At 50.5% G+C, this 18,796-nt stretch overlaps 1 protein-coding gene across 6 annotated transcripts; it reads right to left on the reverse strand.

The window, feature by feature from the left end:
- Positions 1-4: 4 nt before the first annotated feature.
- On the reverse strand, positions 5-18,716 carry Obsc (Obscurin). Of its 6 annotated transcripts, NM_001103970.2 has the most exons (38): positions 18,315-18,716; positions 17,376-17,497; positions 17,186-17,317; positions 16,951-17,121; positions 16,730-16,895; positions 15,385-15,477; positions 13,163-15,245; positions 12,296-12,607; positions 12,072-12,228; positions 11,923-12,008; positions 11,727-11,862; positions 11,478-11,662; positions 10,856-11,416; positions 9,884-10,744; positions 9,723-9,828; positions 9,485-9,666; positions 9,251-9,325; positions 8,419-8,585; positions 8,238-8,352; positions 7,934-8,173; positions 7,510-7,878; positions 7,190-7,446; positions 6,913-7,124; positions 6,723-6,862; positions 6,471-6,663; positions 5,420-6,412; positions 5,059-5,360; positions 4,824-5,005; positions 4,593-4,762; positions 4,398-4,538; positions 4,157-4,342; positions 3,861-4,098; positions 3,206-3,787; positions 2,429-3,129; positions 2,234-2,366; positions 520-2,171; positions 343-448; positions 5-284 (listed from the first exon to the last, which is right to left on the reverse strand). In NM_001103970.2, exons 1-38 carry the CDS (start codon positions 18,321-18,323, stop codon positions 144-146), a joined length of 12,657 nt encoding a protein of 4,218 aa, NP_001097440.1. In that variant the 5' UTR covers positions 18,324-18,716; the 3' UTR covers positions 5-143. The 6 variants fall into 6 exon arrangements, with proteins under 6 accessions (NP_001097440.1, NP_001286806.1, NP_001286803.1 ...); NM_001299877.1 differs by lacking the exon at positions 9,251-9,325 and having other exon boundaries at positions 14,033-15,245; NM_001299874.1 differs by lacking the exon at positions 9,251-9,325.
- Positions 18,717-18,796: the final 80 nt, after the last annotated feature.

Consider the following 18,796-nt stretch of genomic DNA (forward strand, 5'->3'; position numbering starts at 1 on the left):
AGTTAAATTTGAATAGTTTCGCTTTAATTAACCAGATAATATATTTATATATATAGAATTTGCATGTTGTACACTTATATATATTCCATATATACAAGAAATAAAAACAACATTCCTCTTAACACTACTTCGCAGCTAATTGACTAAAATGTGGTGAGCAGCTCCTCCTGGATGCTATTCGATCGAAGTAGTTGAGTAGGGGTAGGTCCGCCGGCGACCGTGTTCAGGACTTTGGAGGACGTAGCCGAGGCGTTCTTGAGGTCGTGATACTCGTCGCAGAACGTCTAGTGGTGGATAGTGGAGATAGCATTACGTCAAACATGGATTACCTTCATTGCTTACCTTGAGACGGCTGCCCAGGAAGATGGCACGCTCGCGCTTCCTGACCATGTAGTCCGACGACATGAGCCACCTGTGCTCCAAGCAATCCTCGGTGTATGGCCGCTTTCTGAATTTTCAAAAGAAAAGTGTACAGAGTCATTGAGTCATTGTACATAGATGACAGCCATGAGTACTCACGTGGGATGTCGCTTGAAGAGGAGCATGATGAAGCGCGTGGCCTCGGGCGTGACCTCTTTGAAAAGATTCTCGAACCTGTAGCGCACGAAGGAGATGTTTTGCTTGGTCTCGTACTCGTCGGCTCCGCGGAATGGACTGCAACCGGACAGGAGCAAGTAGGTCAGCGCTCCCAGCGACCAGATGTCGCTCTGCGGGAATATGGGCTCGTCGTTGATCATCTCGGGAGGCTGGAAGTCCAGGGAGCCGCAGGGCGTGACCTTCATGCCCAGCTTGTTGACCTTCTTGGCCGATCCAAAGTCGACCAATTTCACCTGAATAGAGCGCACGGAGGCCATGACCACGTTGTCTGGCTGGATGTTCAGGTGGCAATAGCCACGCCAGTGCAAATACTGGAGGGCATCCAGCAGCTGGGTCACCACAGTGGCCACCATCTGCTCGGAGTACTCGTGCCGGCTGCTGAAGTAGGTCAACACGTCGGCGCCCTGCAGCTTCTCCATCACAAAGATGGCAATGGGCACATTCAGCGGCTTGTATGCACTGAATAGCGCCGGGATCCGTTCGTGGCGGAGCGTTTTGAAGTTATCGAACTCGGCGACCACATTGTCCTCATTCTCGTCGGTCACCTCCAGGATCTTGGCCACCACCACGGTGTCGGTGGACTTCTGGATGCCCTTTACTATGGTGCTAAACTCGCCACGGGCGATCTCCGAGATGAAGCTGTACTTGTCGCTGACGGAGGAGTCTGTCACCCAGTTAGGGGGTTCCCGCTCGCAGTGGTAGTCGGTGTGGACGCGCTCCTCCTCGGGAACCACTTGATGCCCGTTCTCGGTGAGCTGCTGTAAATGCTTCATGGCCTTGGTGATGTGGATTTTGGGGGCATCTCCGCCCACCGTCGAGGCGCTCACCGGGATGCCCATCTCGCTCCAGCCGATGCGGTTCTTGGAGGCCAAGCGGAACTGGTAGTTGGTATTGGGCTGCAAGTCGTGCAGCAAGTAGAACTCGTGGTCAATGTTGTCCGCCACCGTGGTCCAGGCATCGCAGTTGCTCAGCTTGTACTGCAGACTGTAGCAGAGGACAGTGGAGTGACCGTCGTCGCGAGGCTGCTTCCAGCGGAGCAGGATCTCGGTGCCGCTGTTGGCAGAAATTTCGGGCGAGTCGGGCGCATCGGGCAGGGTGGCCACCACAATGCGGCAACGGGCCACTGTTTGGCCCACCTTATTCCGGGCCACCACCTTGTAGACTCCAACGTCGAAGTGAAGTGCCGGCTCGAAGCGCAAAATGGAGCGTCCGTCCTCGTCGACCGATATCTTGATCCTCTTGCTCTCGGTCAGCACCATGTCGTTCTTGAACCACTGCACACACGGTTTGGGATCTCCCACGGCGAAGCAGTGGATGTGGCTGGGCTGGTTCTCGGTTATGGCAATGGTCTGGGGCTTCTCACGGAAGAAGGGCGGGTAGCCCTCCCGCTGGGTCTCGATCATGGCGTCCGCCTCGGTGTACTCATCCAGCCGGGGTCCCAGCTCCGTGCGCAGTCGTCTGATGGAGTAGGATTCGTTGGCCGCGTACATGCTGATGCGACTGCGTGTGCGTTCGTCGTCGATTTCTTCGTCCATGATGTCGGTGAAGCGACGTCTTTCGCGGATCACGGGCAGCTGCTCGGATACATGTCCAATTAGACACATTCACACATGGATCCATTCCCCCCATTACTCACCGACCAATCCACTGAATCGTTCAAAGCAAAGGACGGCGATCGGCGATGGGCCACCTTCATATACTCTCGCAATCTCACCGGGAAGTTGACATCTCGCAGTTGCAGTAGATAGGTATCCGGTCCGTATTGGTAACTGGATAGGAAGCAGAGAGCAGTTACGAAATGATTCAACCAGCAATTCAAACCTCTACTTACTGACTCTCCGATTGAATGAGACCCAGTTCGTAGTCGGGATGCAAGTACTTGGAGACCACTTCCTCGCGCTTGGCACGGATCCTTGGCTCCGGCAGGGGCTCTGGAGTGTTCTCCGGCGTGTAGACATGACCCGGGGGATAGACCATCTTGGACGGATGCTGGAAGCAGCCGCTGAGGCGGCGCCGGCGGAAGTAGTTCTTGCAGGAGGCGTTGGCATACCAGTCCCTGAAGTGGTCGTAGTAGTTGCGCAGCCGGTCGGTTCCGATCTGGTAGTCGTGATCGTAAACTGGACGGTCGAGCATGAAGAACCAGGGATGCTTCAGGGCGGTCTTCACATCCATGCGTTCCTCGGGACTGTAAAGCAGCAAGCGGCTGATGAAGTCGCGACCGTCGTCCGAAATGTGCGTCCAAATCTCGTCCTTGAAGTCCCAGCGACCCTCGCGAATCTTGGTCAGAGTTTCCCTGTCGTCGATGCCTAGGAATGGATTGTGGCCTCCAAGGAGCACGTAGGTTATCAGGCCGACAGTCCACATGTCGTGGGAGAAATTGACTCCCTCCTTGTTCACCACCTCGGGTGAAACAAACTCGGGCATGCCGTAGTCCAGTGTCGACAGATTGTGCCTGTTGATCTTCCTCGACAGTCCGAAGTCAGACACCTTGATGATATCACCGCCGACCACGGAGATCAGCAGATCCTTGATCTGAAGTATTTAAAAAAAAAAGAAGATCGATGTGGTTTAACTATGGCACTATTCCTGTGTATGTAGCATCTCTTACCGTCAGACCCATGTGGCCCACTCCCATTTCGTGCATGTGCTCCAGGCCCCACAGAGTCTGCCTGATGTAGTGGGCGATGTCTCGCTCCGTGTAATAGTCGCGACGAAGGAGGTTGTCTCTGACCAGCTCCCCGCCGGCGGCCAGTTCCATGATGAGGGTCACACTGCGGTCGGTGTCGTAGGCATCGTATGGACGGATCAGGTTCTTGTGGTTGAAAGTGTTCATCATCTCCAGTTCGTTCAGCATGAATGGCCGCAGCTCGGGTCTTCCGTACATGATCTTGGCCGCGTAGTTGTCGCCGGAGGATCGCTCCACGGCGTGGTAGGTTATGCCCTGCGTTCCACGGCCCAGTTCATCCCCGATGTCGTATTTGTCCTGGTAGCGCAGCTGCTTGGAGCGCACGTAAGGATGTCTGCCGTAGGTCTTGTAGATGTACTGATCCTCGTTCTCCTCGATGTGAACGGTTACCGAAGTGCTAATGGATCCGGCGATATTCCTGGCACTGATGGAGTACAAGCCGCCGTCCTTGATGATCGAGTCGTGAATCGAGAGCACGTAGATATCCGGGTCATATGAGCTAATCTGTAAGTAGGATTCCAAGTTGAATTACTATACATTCTGCGACTAGCTATAGCGTTCTTCTTCGTTGTTTTACCTTAATGCGGGATGAGTCGACAATCGGCTTCCAGTCCTTGAACCAGTGAACCTCCGGCAGAGGAATGCCCACCAACTTGGCCTCGATCCTTCCATTCTTGCGGGCCATGATGAAGGTCTCATCTGGACGCTTGAGGAACCTGGGATGCTCGGCAATCTCCAGTCTGACGCGCTGTCTAGCTTCTCCGTGTTCGTTTGTGGCCACAGCTTCGTACCAGCCAACATCACGATCCAGCATCCTGGAGAAATATGAGAATCAGATGTTACTTTACCCAAAAGTAATCCTTTACAACCCACTTGTTAATGAAGAGCGTGGCCTGTCCGTTGCGAGTGTAGCTCTGGTCGAATCTGCCACCCGATTCTATGAGCATGTCATCGAAGTAGTAGGTCATCTTGGGCTTGGGATAGCCGTAGACGAACCACATCAGCTCGGTGTTGTGATCCTTGACGCCGTAGCTAATGTCCTGTTCGCGGAGCAGGAATCTAAATTGAAGAAAGCTATAGGTACCACAAAACATAGATATACACCAATACTCACTGAGGAGCCTGTGCCAGGCCGTCATGTGGAGGCCTCTCGATGTCAAAGTCCTTGGGGAAGTATGGCGAGGTTTCTGGCCTGAAGTCCGTGCCTGGAGGCAGGTAGGTGTAGGTCTTTGGAGGATCTGGCACCAGTTTTTGCCTGCAAAGAAGGACATTTGGTATTGTGAACTTAAATAACATTATGCTCACCCACCTGTAGGTTTGGGTATATGGACTGGGATCGCTCACACCGAACTTGTTCTCCACTCGCACCCTAAAGCGATAATCCCTGAATGGTTCCAAATTACGGATATCACAGGCACAGCTGCGAACTCCCGTCCTTAGAGTACGCCAATCCCCCTCAGGCAGATCCATCATTTCGATCTGGAGTTCGTCAATGAAAGATAAGTCTTGTTCGTTTGGGTTAGATGAGTCAGCAACTTACCTGGTATGTGATGGGATAGCGCGGAGTCAGAGGCACCGAAGGATTCCACGATAGAAGCAGACCACGATCGGTCATCCGTGAAATAATTGGACCCTCCGACAACGGCGGAGGAGCACCAGACTTCTTGTACTTCTTGAAATCGGTGTACTGGTCCTCCAAGGGCTTCTGCTGACTATCCAGAGCTGCAACGTGAGGCTGGTTAATCATAGCTCGGAGATGATTTATTATAACCTACAGTCGTAGAACAGCTCAGCATGGCAGATATCGTCGCCGTATGGATTGAAAATGCGGCATGAGTAGCGACCCACGTCGTACTCGGTCACATTCTTGATGGTCAGCCTCAGGAGGCCGTTGGGCTCGATATCGATCAAAAAGCGGTCCGAAGGGAAGAGTTTCTGGTCGTTCTTGAACCACTCGACCTCCGGCTCCGGGTATCCGGTGGCACAGGCCGTGAACTTGGCCACCATTCCCTCGTAGATGTCGCAGTCGCCAATTTTCTTGAGGAACACTGGTGGCTCCGATCGGGAGTGCTTTTTACTGCAAAGTAGATAGGGATAGTTACCAGGGATACTTCAGAGGCACAAAGGATTACTTACATTTCGTTGACGATGTCGAGGCGTCCTTGGGTGATGTCCTTGCCCTCCCTGTTGCTGGCGATGCACTTGTACACGCCCTGGTCGCCCTTCTCGCAGTTGTTCACAATCAGCATGTGGTGGTCGCCATCGTTCTTGATACTATACTTCTCCGACTTGGGGATGGGCTTGTCCTGGAAGTACCACTCCAGATCCGGATAGGGGACTCCGGAAACAGTCACGGGAATCTTGGCGTTGTTGCCGAACACCTGCTGCTGGTCGGATATCTTCTGAGTGAACACCGGCGGCTTGTAGACCTTCCTGACATTGGCGTTACAGGCGGAGGAGTCCTCGCCCAGCGGATTGGCCAGCAGGCAGGTGTAGTTGCCGGAGTCAGCGGCTTCGGCTGGCTTGATGGTCAGCCCAATGTGCTTGCCGTCACAGGTCATCAGGAGGCGCTCGTTGGGAGTTAGGGTTACGCCATCCTTTGACCAAATCACCTCGGGCATGGGGTTCGAAATAAACGGAGCGGAGAGCACTAGCTCCTGACCCTCATCCGCGTTCACATCGCGCAGAGCGGACACAAATTGTGGCGCCTCCTCCGTAGCCGTTTCATCGGCCTTGGGAGCCACGTAAAGCTTGGCCTTGGAGGCGGTCGATCCCTCGGGATTCTGAGCAATCACCTCGTACAATCCAGAGTCACCGGGCGCCGTCTTCTCGATGATGAGGCTTGAACTATTGTCCGGATTCTCCACAATGGCAATGTGGCTGGCATCGGGCTTGATTTCGTGGCCGTTGTGGAACCACTGAAGTTTCGGCTTCGGATTTCCAACCACCTTGATGTCCATCTTCACAGGGAAGCCCTCAATGCTGGACGCATCCTGCAGCTCGGCCACAAACACGGGCTTCGACTCCTTGGGCACAATCTCCACTTTGGACACGCCCTCGATCTCGCCGCCCTTGTTGGCAATCAGACACTTGTAGACTCCCGCGTCCAATGGCTGTGCAGCATCGATGCTGCATTAGGAATGACACTGGATGAGTACCACTCTCTGTTCATATTGCTTGTACTCACATCAAGCCAATTTGGCCATTGGGGCTGTTGATGAAGTTAATCTCCGGACTTGGGCGCAGCAGCATGCCATCCTTGTACCACTTGACCTCCGGTGCTGGGAATCCAGTGACCTGGGCTTCCAGCTTCAGGGGCTCGCCGACGACAACGGTTTGGCTGGTGATGGGCTTCAGGAACTTTGGCTGCATCTCCTCAGCTAATGGTGTTAAAAATGAGTGTATATCCTTTTTGAAGTAATTTTCCTTCGGATCTTACGTTTAACTGCCACCGCGCATAGAGCCACCTTCTCGCCATGAGGATTGGATATAATCAGCTTGTAGGCTCCCGAATCGTTGGGCTGGCAGCTGTTGATCTCCAGCTTCACCAGGCCATCCGGATTGGTAGAAATCTTAATACTAAATTGGAGGTTTAGCAGGATTCCGAAAATAAAGAGGAAATTAACTACCTTTCGCTTGGCTTGACTTCATCGCCGTCCTTGAGCCACTGGACAGTTGGCAGGGGGCTTCCGTCCACGCAGCATTCCAGGACAAGAGGTTCACCCTGCAGCACGTCCAGAGCATTGTCCAGCTTTTTCACAAAGCTGGGTGCGAGGGACAGCATAGCCAACTTGAAGGGCGCCTTGGTGACTCCGATTTCATTGGTGGCCACACAAGTGTACTGGGAAGTGAAATCCATTAGCTCATCCATTAGCTCAGTAGGTCACCAATCGAGTGAGGACTTACCGCTCCCACATCGTTTTCCCTGAAGGATTTGATGTCCAGCACACTTTCGATTTGGTCGGTGCCCTTCTTGGTGTCCTCCTTGGCGTACAGCTTATCCTTGCCGGGCTTGTTGATGGCTTCATAGTTGATGGGCTTGTCGTCCTTGAACCACTCAATTGTGGGCAGTGGAACACCGTGCACCAGAACCTTCGTGGAAACGGGTCTGTAGTCATGGATGCTCTGGCTCTCGGGCTGCACTATGAAAGTGGGTTTCTCCACTGCGAAAGAATAGAATATGAATCAAGCGACTAAAAGATTCCAATCCAGGGATGAGTCCATACCCAGCACTGCCAAGTTAAAGTCCACGGCGGCCCTTCCCTCGCTGTTGGTGGCCGTGATGGTGTACTTGCCGTCCTCGCAGGGTGAGACAGACTGGAACACCAGGCGGTACTTATCGGCATCCACATCCGCGATGACCTCGCAGTTCTCATGGTTGCAGAGGTTCTCGTTGCCGCGAGTCCAGGAAACCTTTGGCTTCGGATTGGCCTGGACCAGAGCTTCGAAGCAAATGGTGTCGCCGGGCAGACACTTGGTGTCGTTCAGGCCAGAGATCTCCGGCTTGGCCAGCACATCGATCCAACCGCTGGTGACCAGCTCACCGTACTTGTTCTTCACCTTCAGTTCATAGCGTCCGGAGTCCTTGATCTCAGCTGTAATTTAGTCAGTTATATAAATCCCTTACGATAGCTTTAGTTCAGCTATTACCTTCTAGGATGTTCAGAGTGCAGGTGTACTGAACCAATCCGTTCTCTGCGTCCTTCTTGTCCACCTTCAGCTTGACGTTATTGGTCTCCACGACGGGCTGACCATCCTTGAGCAGGACGATTTCAGGGGCGGGATCAGCGGTGAACACAACTGGTTCGCAGACCTTGTCGCCCTTGTTCACCTTTATGTCCTTCAGTCCAGGACCTTGAGTCAGAATGGGCTTGCGATATTCAGCGATGCCTACGAAACAGGATGTGTTAGATTTAAGGAGAGATGGGAAATAGAGCTGGGAACGTCCGCTTACCCGACAGAGAAAGTTCTCCCTGGTGCGACTTCTCGCCAACCTTGTTCTGCACGACCACCTTGTATTCTCCGGCATCCACCAGATCCAGGGACTGCACTTCCAGCTTGTAGTGGTCCTAAACGATTGCAGTATATGAAGTAAATCGCAGCTGAAGAGGTGAAATATGTGGTTAGAAACAAACCCCATCGACGGTGATAGCGGTGTGCTTGTCCGGCGTGATGGGCTTTCCATCGTGATACCAAATCGCTTCCGGCTTGGGAATGCCCGTGGCGATGACTTCGTACTTGAGGGGCACACTTTCGTAGCTGTGCTGCTGGAAGACATCGACGTGGACGATTTCGGGAACGGCTATAAGGCAAGATATGTATCAAGATCTGTGTGTATCTCAGAGGAGTGTACTATTAGATTTCTGTACATGTTGCATAGATCATTCGTAGGATTAGTTTCGGCAGTGCAGCACTTACAACATCCTCAATAACTGGTATCTTACAGGTCAAATAGGATCGCAATAGGACCTACTGACTACCACCTAATTATCTTATCGTAGCTTATTATGGATGTGAGATATCTTATCGCATGAGCGAGCATACAGCTGTCAAGTGAAAAAGTTCAAAGAAGATTGAGAAACTTAAGGATCGGTTTTTAGTTTCCCAATCGTCGTGCAATTATTAAAATCAATCCACTTAGATACTAATTCATTCACGATGCTCACATATTCGCGTTTCTTACACTTTGTTAGAGGCTGTCGTTTGATTTATATTCTCTGTACACTTTAAGTTAGGTGGTTGTGTTAAATGTGACATGAAATGCATCTTTTTTTTTTTTTTTTTTTTTTTTTGATGATATGTACAATGGGCGTGCATATGAAATTATGGCGACATCTTTTTGGTTATTTGTCATTTCAGGGTTAATTCGTTTAAATTTAGAATTATTTCGATTCGTTCTCATTCATGGCATTCCCCAAGTATTTTTAGTGATGCTTATAGTGATGCATTGGAAATGATTTGGTTTACCCCCTTCTTCAGGCTCTTCGGTCGTCGCAATCAAAGTCTTTGTTACGGTCTGTTCCAGAGACAAAGCCTCGCTGGCTGCATCAGAATTTCATATTGGAGACAGGAGATTAGGTTTAATGGCAAAATTCGGGTGTCGGGACATATACATATGGTTATCACTTCTTTTCGCCTATAGCACTTGATCCCTTCCACTTCTTTTAAGAATCCCATGGATTTTCGAAAATGTATACTCACTTAGAACGGCCACCTTGCACGTCGATGTGGTCTCGCCAATAAAGTTGGTGGCCTTCATCTCATAGGTGCCCGCATCCTCGGTCCTGGCCAGATTCAAGGTGAGATAGTAGTTCTCGATGCGCTGGGTGTCCCGTGAGATTTTGATGCGGGCATCTTCATAAATTTCATGACCATCCTTGAACCTGGATAAAAGAGCAGGTTATTTAAGCTTTGAATTAGGATTGCTCATTGCCATTACCATTTAATTTTGGCCTCCGGTTCACTGTACACTTCCACCTCCAAGGTAAAGGACTTGCCCTCCTGAACCTCGACGTTCTTAAGTCCGCGCTTAACCTTGGGTTTGCCTGGAATTTAAGTAGAGATTAGATACAAACGGCATATGGGGTGCCCACTACTCACAGTTGACGGTCACCACGCAGTTGTCCTCCAGTTTTCCGTAGTCATTCATGATCTTGCAGGTGTAGTTGCCCTGCATGTTGGTGGCCACCTGGTTCATGATCAGCTTGAAGTCATTGCCCTCCTCCACGTGACGGAAATCGTTCCTCTTCTCGTCGATCTCGATGCCATCGATGTACCACTTGGCATGGGGCCGCGGATAGGCATCCACACCCACCACGAGCTCCACATTGGAGTCGCCCTCGGCCACAGTGATGTTCTTCAGTTTATGAGTGAACTCTGGAGCGCACTTGATGAGCAGCTGAGTGGAACTGGTGGCCGATCCGTGCTCATTGGTGGCCTTCACGGTGTACTTTCCAGCATCCACACGCGTGGCACCGGTTATCTTCAGGGTGTAGGCATTGCCGTCGCTGCTAACCGTGTACTTGGAGTCGGTTATCTTGATCTCGGTCTCGTCGTGGTACCAAGTCAGCTTGGCCTCCGGATAGGCATCGATGCGCACCGTCATCTGGACGTTCTCCTTCTCCCCGTGGATGTACTCGCTCTCGAAGTTCTTCACAATCACGGGCTTCGACTTGACCGTGCAGCTCCAGTACTCCGAGGTCTGGCTAAGATCGTTAGTGGCCTTGATGGAGTAGTTGCCCGCCTGGGACAGCTTGATTTCCTTCACCTCGACAACGACCTTCTCCAGACTCTTGCCAATGGAACTCGATGAGATCTTGACGTTGCTCTCGGCGGTCACGTCCTTGCCATTGTTGGTCACCTGGACGGTGGGTTGTGGAAAACCCTCCACTTCAATTTCCATCTTGATTGTCTCACCGGCCGAGCAAGTGATGTCCGTGATTTTCTTGATTTTCGGAGGAGCTTAATGGGGTTTTAAGATTAGTACGCCGCTTATAATTGCTATGAGCTTAATAAAGAGTACAAATAAAGCCATACCAACGGACTTTCCCTTGGAGATGTTTAAGTAATTACCTTTTACTACCAAGTTAATGGACGACTCGTCCTGGCCTAGTTCATTGATGGCCTCTATGGTGTATACTCCGGCGTCGACGGTGTCCACGTTCTTGATCACCAGCGACATGCTCTCCTCATCCTCGTACATGAACTTGTGCCTGTCGTCCACCTGGATGACCTCACCATCGTGCTTCCACTGCACCGCCGGCTTGGGGAAGCCCTTGCACTGGAGCTCCAGGATGGCCGAGCCGCCGATGCTTGCGTTCGCCTCGCGGTGCTCGATCACCAGGGTGGGCTTCTCGGGCTCCCGGTTTAGGGTCTGGATGGCACCCTGAACCGAGAGCTCGGCACTGCACGAGATGTTGCCGGTGGACGTTTGGGCCACGCAGGTGTAGATGCCCGCATCCTCGGGCTTCACGTGCTGAAAGACCAGGGCCAAAGAGTCCTCGTCCTCGCCGAAGAGCACCTTGAACCGCTCCTCGGGATCGAACTCCTCGCCGTTCCGCTTCCATTGGAAGACTGGCTTCTCTCCAGCCGGCAGAATTTGGCCGCTTAATGCGCCAAATGGATTTTTATCCTCTGTTGAAATTACGAAATTGTAATTACCAAATATTTATGGGACTATCTGGACTTGACTTACCCACTGTGGTGGCGATAGCCTCGCAGTTGGCTTCACCATGCTTATTGGTGGCCTTGCAGGAGTAGGTTCCTGCGTCGGTCTTCTGCACGTCGGCAATTACGAGCTCATAGAAACCCAAATAATCCTTGTCCCGAATAATTTGGATCCTATCATTGGTTTCGAGTATCTCCTTTTCATCCTTGTAGCTGCACAGGAATAAAGAATGACATTTCATTTATAGCTCAATTTTAAGGTAAGTTTTCCACTCACAATTTCACGCGAGGCTTGGGATCCCCTATAATCTTGACCATGAAACGGAAGAGAGTGTTCTCGATCATCTCAGCATCTTTCAAGCTAACCAGGAAGGCTGGCTCCGTATTGGTTTTGGTTTCATCATGACCAGGAGCTGCACGGGAAATGGGCTAGTCATCTCATGGCTGCAAACGCTACCTAAATCTACTCTTACCTTGACCAACCGCCAGTTGTGCCGACACAGTTGTCGTTTCGGATGCAGACTGGGCCCGAATGGTGTAGGTACCCGCATCGGTCTCACTGGAACCAGTTCGAGAAATCATTTAAATCACTTAAATTGTAGAAAACAACAAAGGCACCCACCTGCAGTTCTTGATGTCCAACCGGTAGGAGTTCATGGGAGCGGCCGTTTGGGTGATTCTATCAGCCAAACGATCCTCCAGGGGCTTGTTGTCCTTCAGCCAAGTAACCAAGCCAGGCTGATCCTTGAATTGGATCTCAAAGTGGGCAGTCTCTCCAGCTAATCGGGCAGTTAACATAATCGCTTAAAAACCATATCTTTGAACATGCATGTGTGATAAACTCACGTTCCACTTGCACGCTCTTCAGCATCTTCACCACCACTGGCTTGTCGACCGAGCGCAGGGGTCGATCCTCTTGGAGACGGGACGATGACCGGATTCCGGCACGCGATTCTGCCACAGAGTAGGAGGCACGGCTCTCGGCTCGGCTTTCGGCGCGGCTTGCAGCACGGCTCTCTGTGCGTCCGGTGGCCAGCAGAGACGAACGGGCTTCGACCTTGTCAACGGAACTCCGATCCCGCCTGGAGCTTATGCCATACTGCGATCGCTCAACGGTGCTGTCATAGGAGGTTCCCCGGTCGTAGTCCCGAGTTTTGGCTTTACGGATGGCCAGAGTCGGAAAAGTTTATTAGTAGTGGGCCAAAACGGAATATTCAATTTTAGACAGAGGCATTCCTGAAATCCCGAGAATCCAGAGATTCCAAGAACCCCTCGTTGACAACCAATTCTCATTCTAAAGAGGAACTTGCAAGGATGGGATTGGTTTTGGGATTCAATGTGGGAAAACAGGTAGACACACATAAAGTGTTATTTGTAAAGAAAACAACGTGTGTAAACAATGAAGAGTAACACATGAAGAATAGTTTAAACAAAGTTATTTACGATTAACTCAACGGATTTATGTGTAGATGACGTGAATCAGACGTGAATCACATGAAGTTAACCGATGTTTAGGCTGACTTGTCTTGCAAAAAGTTGATTGATAGTTACGACAGATCCCAGATCCCAGATCCTAGACATTGAGTTTAACTGGCTTTAGAACGCACATTCAACACGATCATCAGAGGATGGCTTCCACTAACCCATCAATACATATATGCATGTTAACTACTCCAGACCGATGGGTCCGATCGGTCGGTCGTGACAACTTACTTTCATAGCGACGTGTTGAAGCCCTCGAGTAGCCAGAATAATAATCATCCATACCACCGACGCTTTGGCCCCTGGCTTCGAAATCGGCACTTGGCTCTCTGAAATCGTCAGCAATAGACTCGGTATAGTCGCCTTCAAGCTCAAAGATATTAACGGGCTCCTCAACGATCTCGTAAATGGGTCGTTTCTTAACGGGCGGGGTGAAAATGTGCAGAAAGTCGCGGGCCTTGGCCTTCTGCACAGTGTCTTGGGCATAATTGGTGGAGTCCTTCGACTTGAGCACCGTGCTCTTGATGCTGCGGATCTTCTGCTTGGCATTGCGAAGCGATGTGTCCGAGGAGGCCGCATCATAGATGCCCTCGAAGAAATTTTGCGTCTTCTGCTCTAGACTCTCAGTATGGACTAGGACGCGCTTGATGGTGGGCGGCGGCGGAGGCGGCGGCGAGGGGGGGCGTGCCTTGACTATTAGTATCTCGATGGTGGTCTCGTAAGCGATTAGTGGAAGCGGTTGGAAGAAGCCGGGCATGCGCGTGAAGTTGGGTGGAATGGGCGGCGGCGGGGGACCAGATTGCTGCAGGTGCTGGTTGGCCCCGCTACGATCGCCGGCGATGTTGGCTAGCCGGTTATTCCAGATGGTTAGTGAAGCGTGGTCGGTTATGTTGGCGGAGTAGCCCTGCTGGCGGCCCGGCGATCCACCCGCGGGAGCGGTGTCACCGTCCCGGAGCGACTCGCTGTAGCCCACAATGTCTTTCAGCTCGATGGGCTTGTGCTTGGTTACCACAGGGTTCTCGCATTCTACGGGTCGGTATACTTGGATCTTTGGAATCGAACATGGTGACGGTTCTCGCTCGAGAGCTACGACTTGCTTACCCTCTAAGGAGCTCTCTTCTGTGACTACTATCTCCTCTCGGATCTCACTTGACTGGCCTGATTCGACTACAGTTGACCTGGTCTCGGTTAGAGACTCACGAATCTCTGTCGCGACTAAAGCTTCGACTTCCTTGGAATGTGAAGCTGACGGGGGCACTTCTTTTCGGACTTCCTTGATGGGAGAGGGAGCTTTGACAGGCTCAGACTGCGAAGGAGTTACCTCCTTAGCAGGAGAAGCAACCGCACGGGGTTGAGGTGGAGGAGCAACCTCTTTTACTGGTGAAGTAACCACTTGCGGTTGTGGTGGAGGAGTCGCTACCTTCGCAGGAGTAATCTCCTTCGGAGGTGGTGGGGAAGACACTACCTTCACTGGAGTAACCTCCTTGACTTGAGCTTGTGGTGGAGGAGGTGGAGATACCACTTTACGGACTTCCGAGCTAGATTTCACCTGGGAGCTAGTGATCTCCACAGATTCGGTCTTGCTGGAGACGGACTTGGAGGACTGCTGCTTCTTGTACAGCTCTATGGCCTCCTGCTCTAGCTTTAGCAGCTCCTGCTGCTCGTGCTGAAGTCGCTCCTTGGTCTCCTTGCTCAGGAAGTAGTTCTCTGCCACGTCAGAGGGTCGGACACTGAGATTCGGATCGTGGGCCTCAGCCCGTTGCGGAAGATGGAGGATTAGCTCGCTTTCGGAAGCGATCTGGGACGCGTCGACCTTCAGGTCGTCGGCGTTGTGCTCTTGCAAGGTAACGTCCTGGTTGATGTGGCTAGAGATCTCGTTGAACCAGGTCAAGTGAGCCTCTGGGCCGTGTGGCTTAATGTCAATGGGTAGGAACGAGTTGGCCTCCGGCGCCTTCAGACTCAAGTGGATCTGCTTCTCGTCGGCCTTGAGCTCGATGTTGCACAGGGGCAGCTTCACGATGTTCTGCAGTATGAACACGGATCGGTTCTCGGATATCTTGCGCACCTTGGTCACCAGAATGCGCGACTTGAACAGGAAGCAGTAGCGATCGTGCGCCTTGCCCTCCTTGTCGACCACGTTGCACCAGGCGTGGAGGAGCAGGCGACCCAACTTGTAGATGTTACCTCGACAGCCCTCGATGCTGGAAAGAAACCTATTGTCGTACGCTCTACTCGGCACACTAAGCATTAACTCTAAGGCCCTCTCCAAGTCTTTAACGTTCTCTTTCAAGCTTAGCGAGTACTTAATGAAGTCCTGCGAAAACAAACATTATCAAGGTCTTTAGCAACTTGGCGATCAAGCGAGGCACGGGGATGAGCTTAACTAAGATCGGAGCGGACTAGCACTAAACACACTAAACACTAGGCACGAATGTACGGATATGTCGGCAAACCTTGAACAGCAGCTGGTAGTCGTTTATTCGCTGGATGGGGAGCTTGAGGTGTTCTGCCAGAGATTTGTCGTCTCCGAGTTGTTTCGAAAGTTCCTGCAAGGTGAGAACAGGTGCATTAGTATAGATGCTCCCATGGTCAGATGCTGCAAGGTCACTGGAAATATGTGTATATTTCCCCTCCCCGAAAGTTTCAAATGAAATAATAACAAATCTTCTGATGTGTCGCGACTTGGTGGTTTTCTGCATCCGCTTGTGGCTGCTTTTTCCCAACGCCCACCGCCCACCGCCTGGCGAGCATATACATTCTCGATCCCTCTCGCGTTTGGGGTTATTTTTGGAACGATGTTTAAAAATTTATCACTTGTTGCAAAAACGGATACGTGTGCGTGCGTCGGTGAATGATTGTCTATATGTACATATGTATGTGTGCTTGTACTTCGCTTTGGAAGGCTATGTGTGTATATAATGAATACTGCTACTGAAATGTTTGTTCGTTTTTTATTCACTCTGCGAGAATGAATGAGCTGAGTGCTCATTTCATATTCATATGCTCGTATTCATCAACCACGAATATTCACTGCTGAACCAATTTCGAAACGAATTTCATTAAAGTCAATGTTACAATATTTTCGCCAGTATATACATATTTAAACACTTTTAGATCTGAGGTCGAAATATGTGGGCTGAGGAAAAATTGTTCGCATGCATATATTTATAAATGTATACGTATTGGCGTATCTTTTAATAAATACACTCTCGCACAGTAAAATTTCGGAAATGTTGCATAACGGGCGAAAAGTCACAAGTATTCACGGATCGATTCGAAATTGATATTTTTTCCAGCAACTCGATTGATCGGCTGTGGAGTTCCATCACGTCAGGTGGATTCAACCGAATGGCCTCGCACAGTGGCCAGGATTTCACTGAATGGTGTGGGGGGGGGGGGGTGCGTTATCCGCATTTATCTCAGATTTAAAAGTGGGAGGACTACATGGAGATGGGTCCAGTCAGAGGGGACAAACTTGAAGTACCTTAGGCGAAACGGTTACGTATATGAGTAATTAGCACGACACGACCGCGAACACTACTCGGAAGCAACTGAAAACTGCAAAAGCTTTGGATTCGAAAGCGTCTGCCTTTAAAAATAAACCGATTCTCGCACACAGCACACGCATAATATTCGAAGACGATTCCACACTTACTCAGCCTCGCAGTTTATTCAATTCTCAATTGCTTTTGATTTCTGCCCACAATTGCAATAGTCGGGGGCATTGGTGCGGCATTCGACATGGCAGAATGAAATGGGAAAGCAATCTGGATACGCTCGACTGCCCGGGATACTCACTTGAAAGTACTTCTTGGCATCGGGACTGGAGCCCAGGTAGTCCTGGGCCAATGGTTCGTTCTGGCAGTACACCACATGCTTGTCGAAGTCCCGCTCCAGGCGCAGGAAGGTCTTGGCCACCATATTCGGCTGGTTGCTGTAGCACTTGAGGCCCTCCTTCAGCACGCTGAAAATCCAAGTGTTAACTTCGTGTACTCCAGTTCACCCCATTCGCTTCTTACTTGTTGTGAAACTCGGCGATTTGCAGGAAATTGCAGAATATGATATCCTTGTTGTCCCGCACGGAGCGCGGCACCACCGGCTTGTCGATGCCCTTGATGTACTTCTCCACCACGTGGAGCAGATCCCTGGAGAACTCCTCCTCAGTTTCCACCAGCTCCCTGAGAATGGTTCTACAACGGCCATTACAACTAGTATCTATCTGTCCAACTGGATGGAGTGAGTTGAAGTCCTTACAGTTTCCTAAACTCCGCATCGCCGCTCTCCTTGCCATTCGAACTGCTCATGGTGGGATTGAACTCTAGTATATCGATGGGCACCCAGCCTTCCTTGGGGGAGTCCCCGCTATCGAACATTCGCACAAAGCATCTGGAAAACTCACTGCACTAGAGTACCATACCACTTCTCGATGAACTCAATCGCTCACCTTGACTTTTCGGATGCCTTCGAACTTATCAGTTCGACCAGATCCCCGCGAGAAACGCTGATCTCGTCCGTGGCCAGCGACTGAGCCTGGTAGTCCCGACTCACAAACACGATATCCGCCACCTGCTGGGTAGAACCGATATCTTAAGTACGAACTTTCTTTTCTATAGCTACTCTCTTGGTTCACACACACATTTCTATCACCCATTTCGATACTTCAACACAAAAATATATGTACATATATCCCAAATAGATCGTTATAGATCTGTGAGTTTTTTTAGGGTTTATGCAATTGGTGCGATATCGATTTGATCTTTTGACGCGTTCGACTTCGCTATTTCACAAACAAAAGTGGCTGAGCAATATTTAGCCCGCTAGCTGAAAGTCTATTTTGCGTTGACATAGACACGCGGGCTCGGCTATTTATTCCGATGTCCAATTTTACTGAGTGCAAAGCTTGTGCAGCCGAATCAGCTGATCCCCCGATTTGTTCCCTCGAACAGGGCTCTTCACTTCGGGCCAATGATCCGAGACCACAGTGGAACCACAGTGGAACCACAAGATGGATCCTAACCCACTTCGCGTCAGAGGTGGCTTTCACTTTCGAGAGGAAAATATCTGTGCACCGAGTATAAGATACTATTAGGGTCCTTCGGTTTTAAGGTCACTAGTATCATCATCTTGAAGCACTCAAACTAAACTAAATAAAATTGCACTTTTATTCGTCACTAGCTGGTTAACCAGTTTACATTCACATTTTGCAGTTGGAAAAAACCATTGACTAAGTGCTATTTCCTAGCAAGGACGTCCACTGTAGCTTTTGCTCACACAATGTATGTACATATGTACATCTGGTTTGCCCAGAAGTATTAATAAGTAAATTTGGCACATGTTCATAGAGACCGATCTATAGTGTATTTTCCGGACACGCATAACTTACGGCATCCATTCCGGCTGATTTGAATATTAAGACTTTGTATCACTCGATTAACTCGACTTCACACACTTGATTAACTCACGCACATTGGCACGAATTCGAAAATGTATTGCATAACTTATTACTGGGGCGATTTCGTTTCGAATTTTCAATGCACTGGATTTGCACTGGATTTAAGGCATTATCGGCATTAGCCCAGTATCGAAAACTACGAAGACTAGTCTACGGGGCACTCTCGAGTTCGCTTGTCATAACTGAAAAAGTCGAGGAATTTTCCGCCTTTCCGCGGGCCAGGCCGATTCAAAAGTGGAATAGATTTAAATTTAAACTGCGGTCGCGTGAGAAATATTGGCTACTGCGTGCGGATACCAATGATTCTAACTGCATCCCGACAACTGTACGACTGATCGATATTCGCCGATCACAACAAAAGCTCCCCTCGAACATCGTTTCACAATTTAAAAATAATGCCCATGCCCATGCAC

The sequence above is a fragment of the Drosophila melanogaster genome, chromosome 2R (genome assembly GCF_000001215.4).
Source record: "Drosophila melanogaster chromosome 2R".
Classification (NCBI taxonomy): Eukaryota; Metazoa; Arthropoda; class Insecta; order Diptera; family Drosophilidae; genus Drosophila; species Drosophila melanogaster.

Coding starts and splice junctions, on each gene's coding strand:
- Obsc (NM_001103970.2), bottom strand. Junction 11,663..11,726: donor CCCAAGCCTCGCGTGAAATT/GTGAGTGGAAAA, acceptor ATTCCTGTGCAG/CTACAAGGATGAAAAGGAGA. Junction 10,745..10,855: donor CATTAACTTGGTAGTAAAAG/GTAATTACTTAA, acceptor AACCCCATTAAG/CTCCTCCGAAAATCAAGAAA.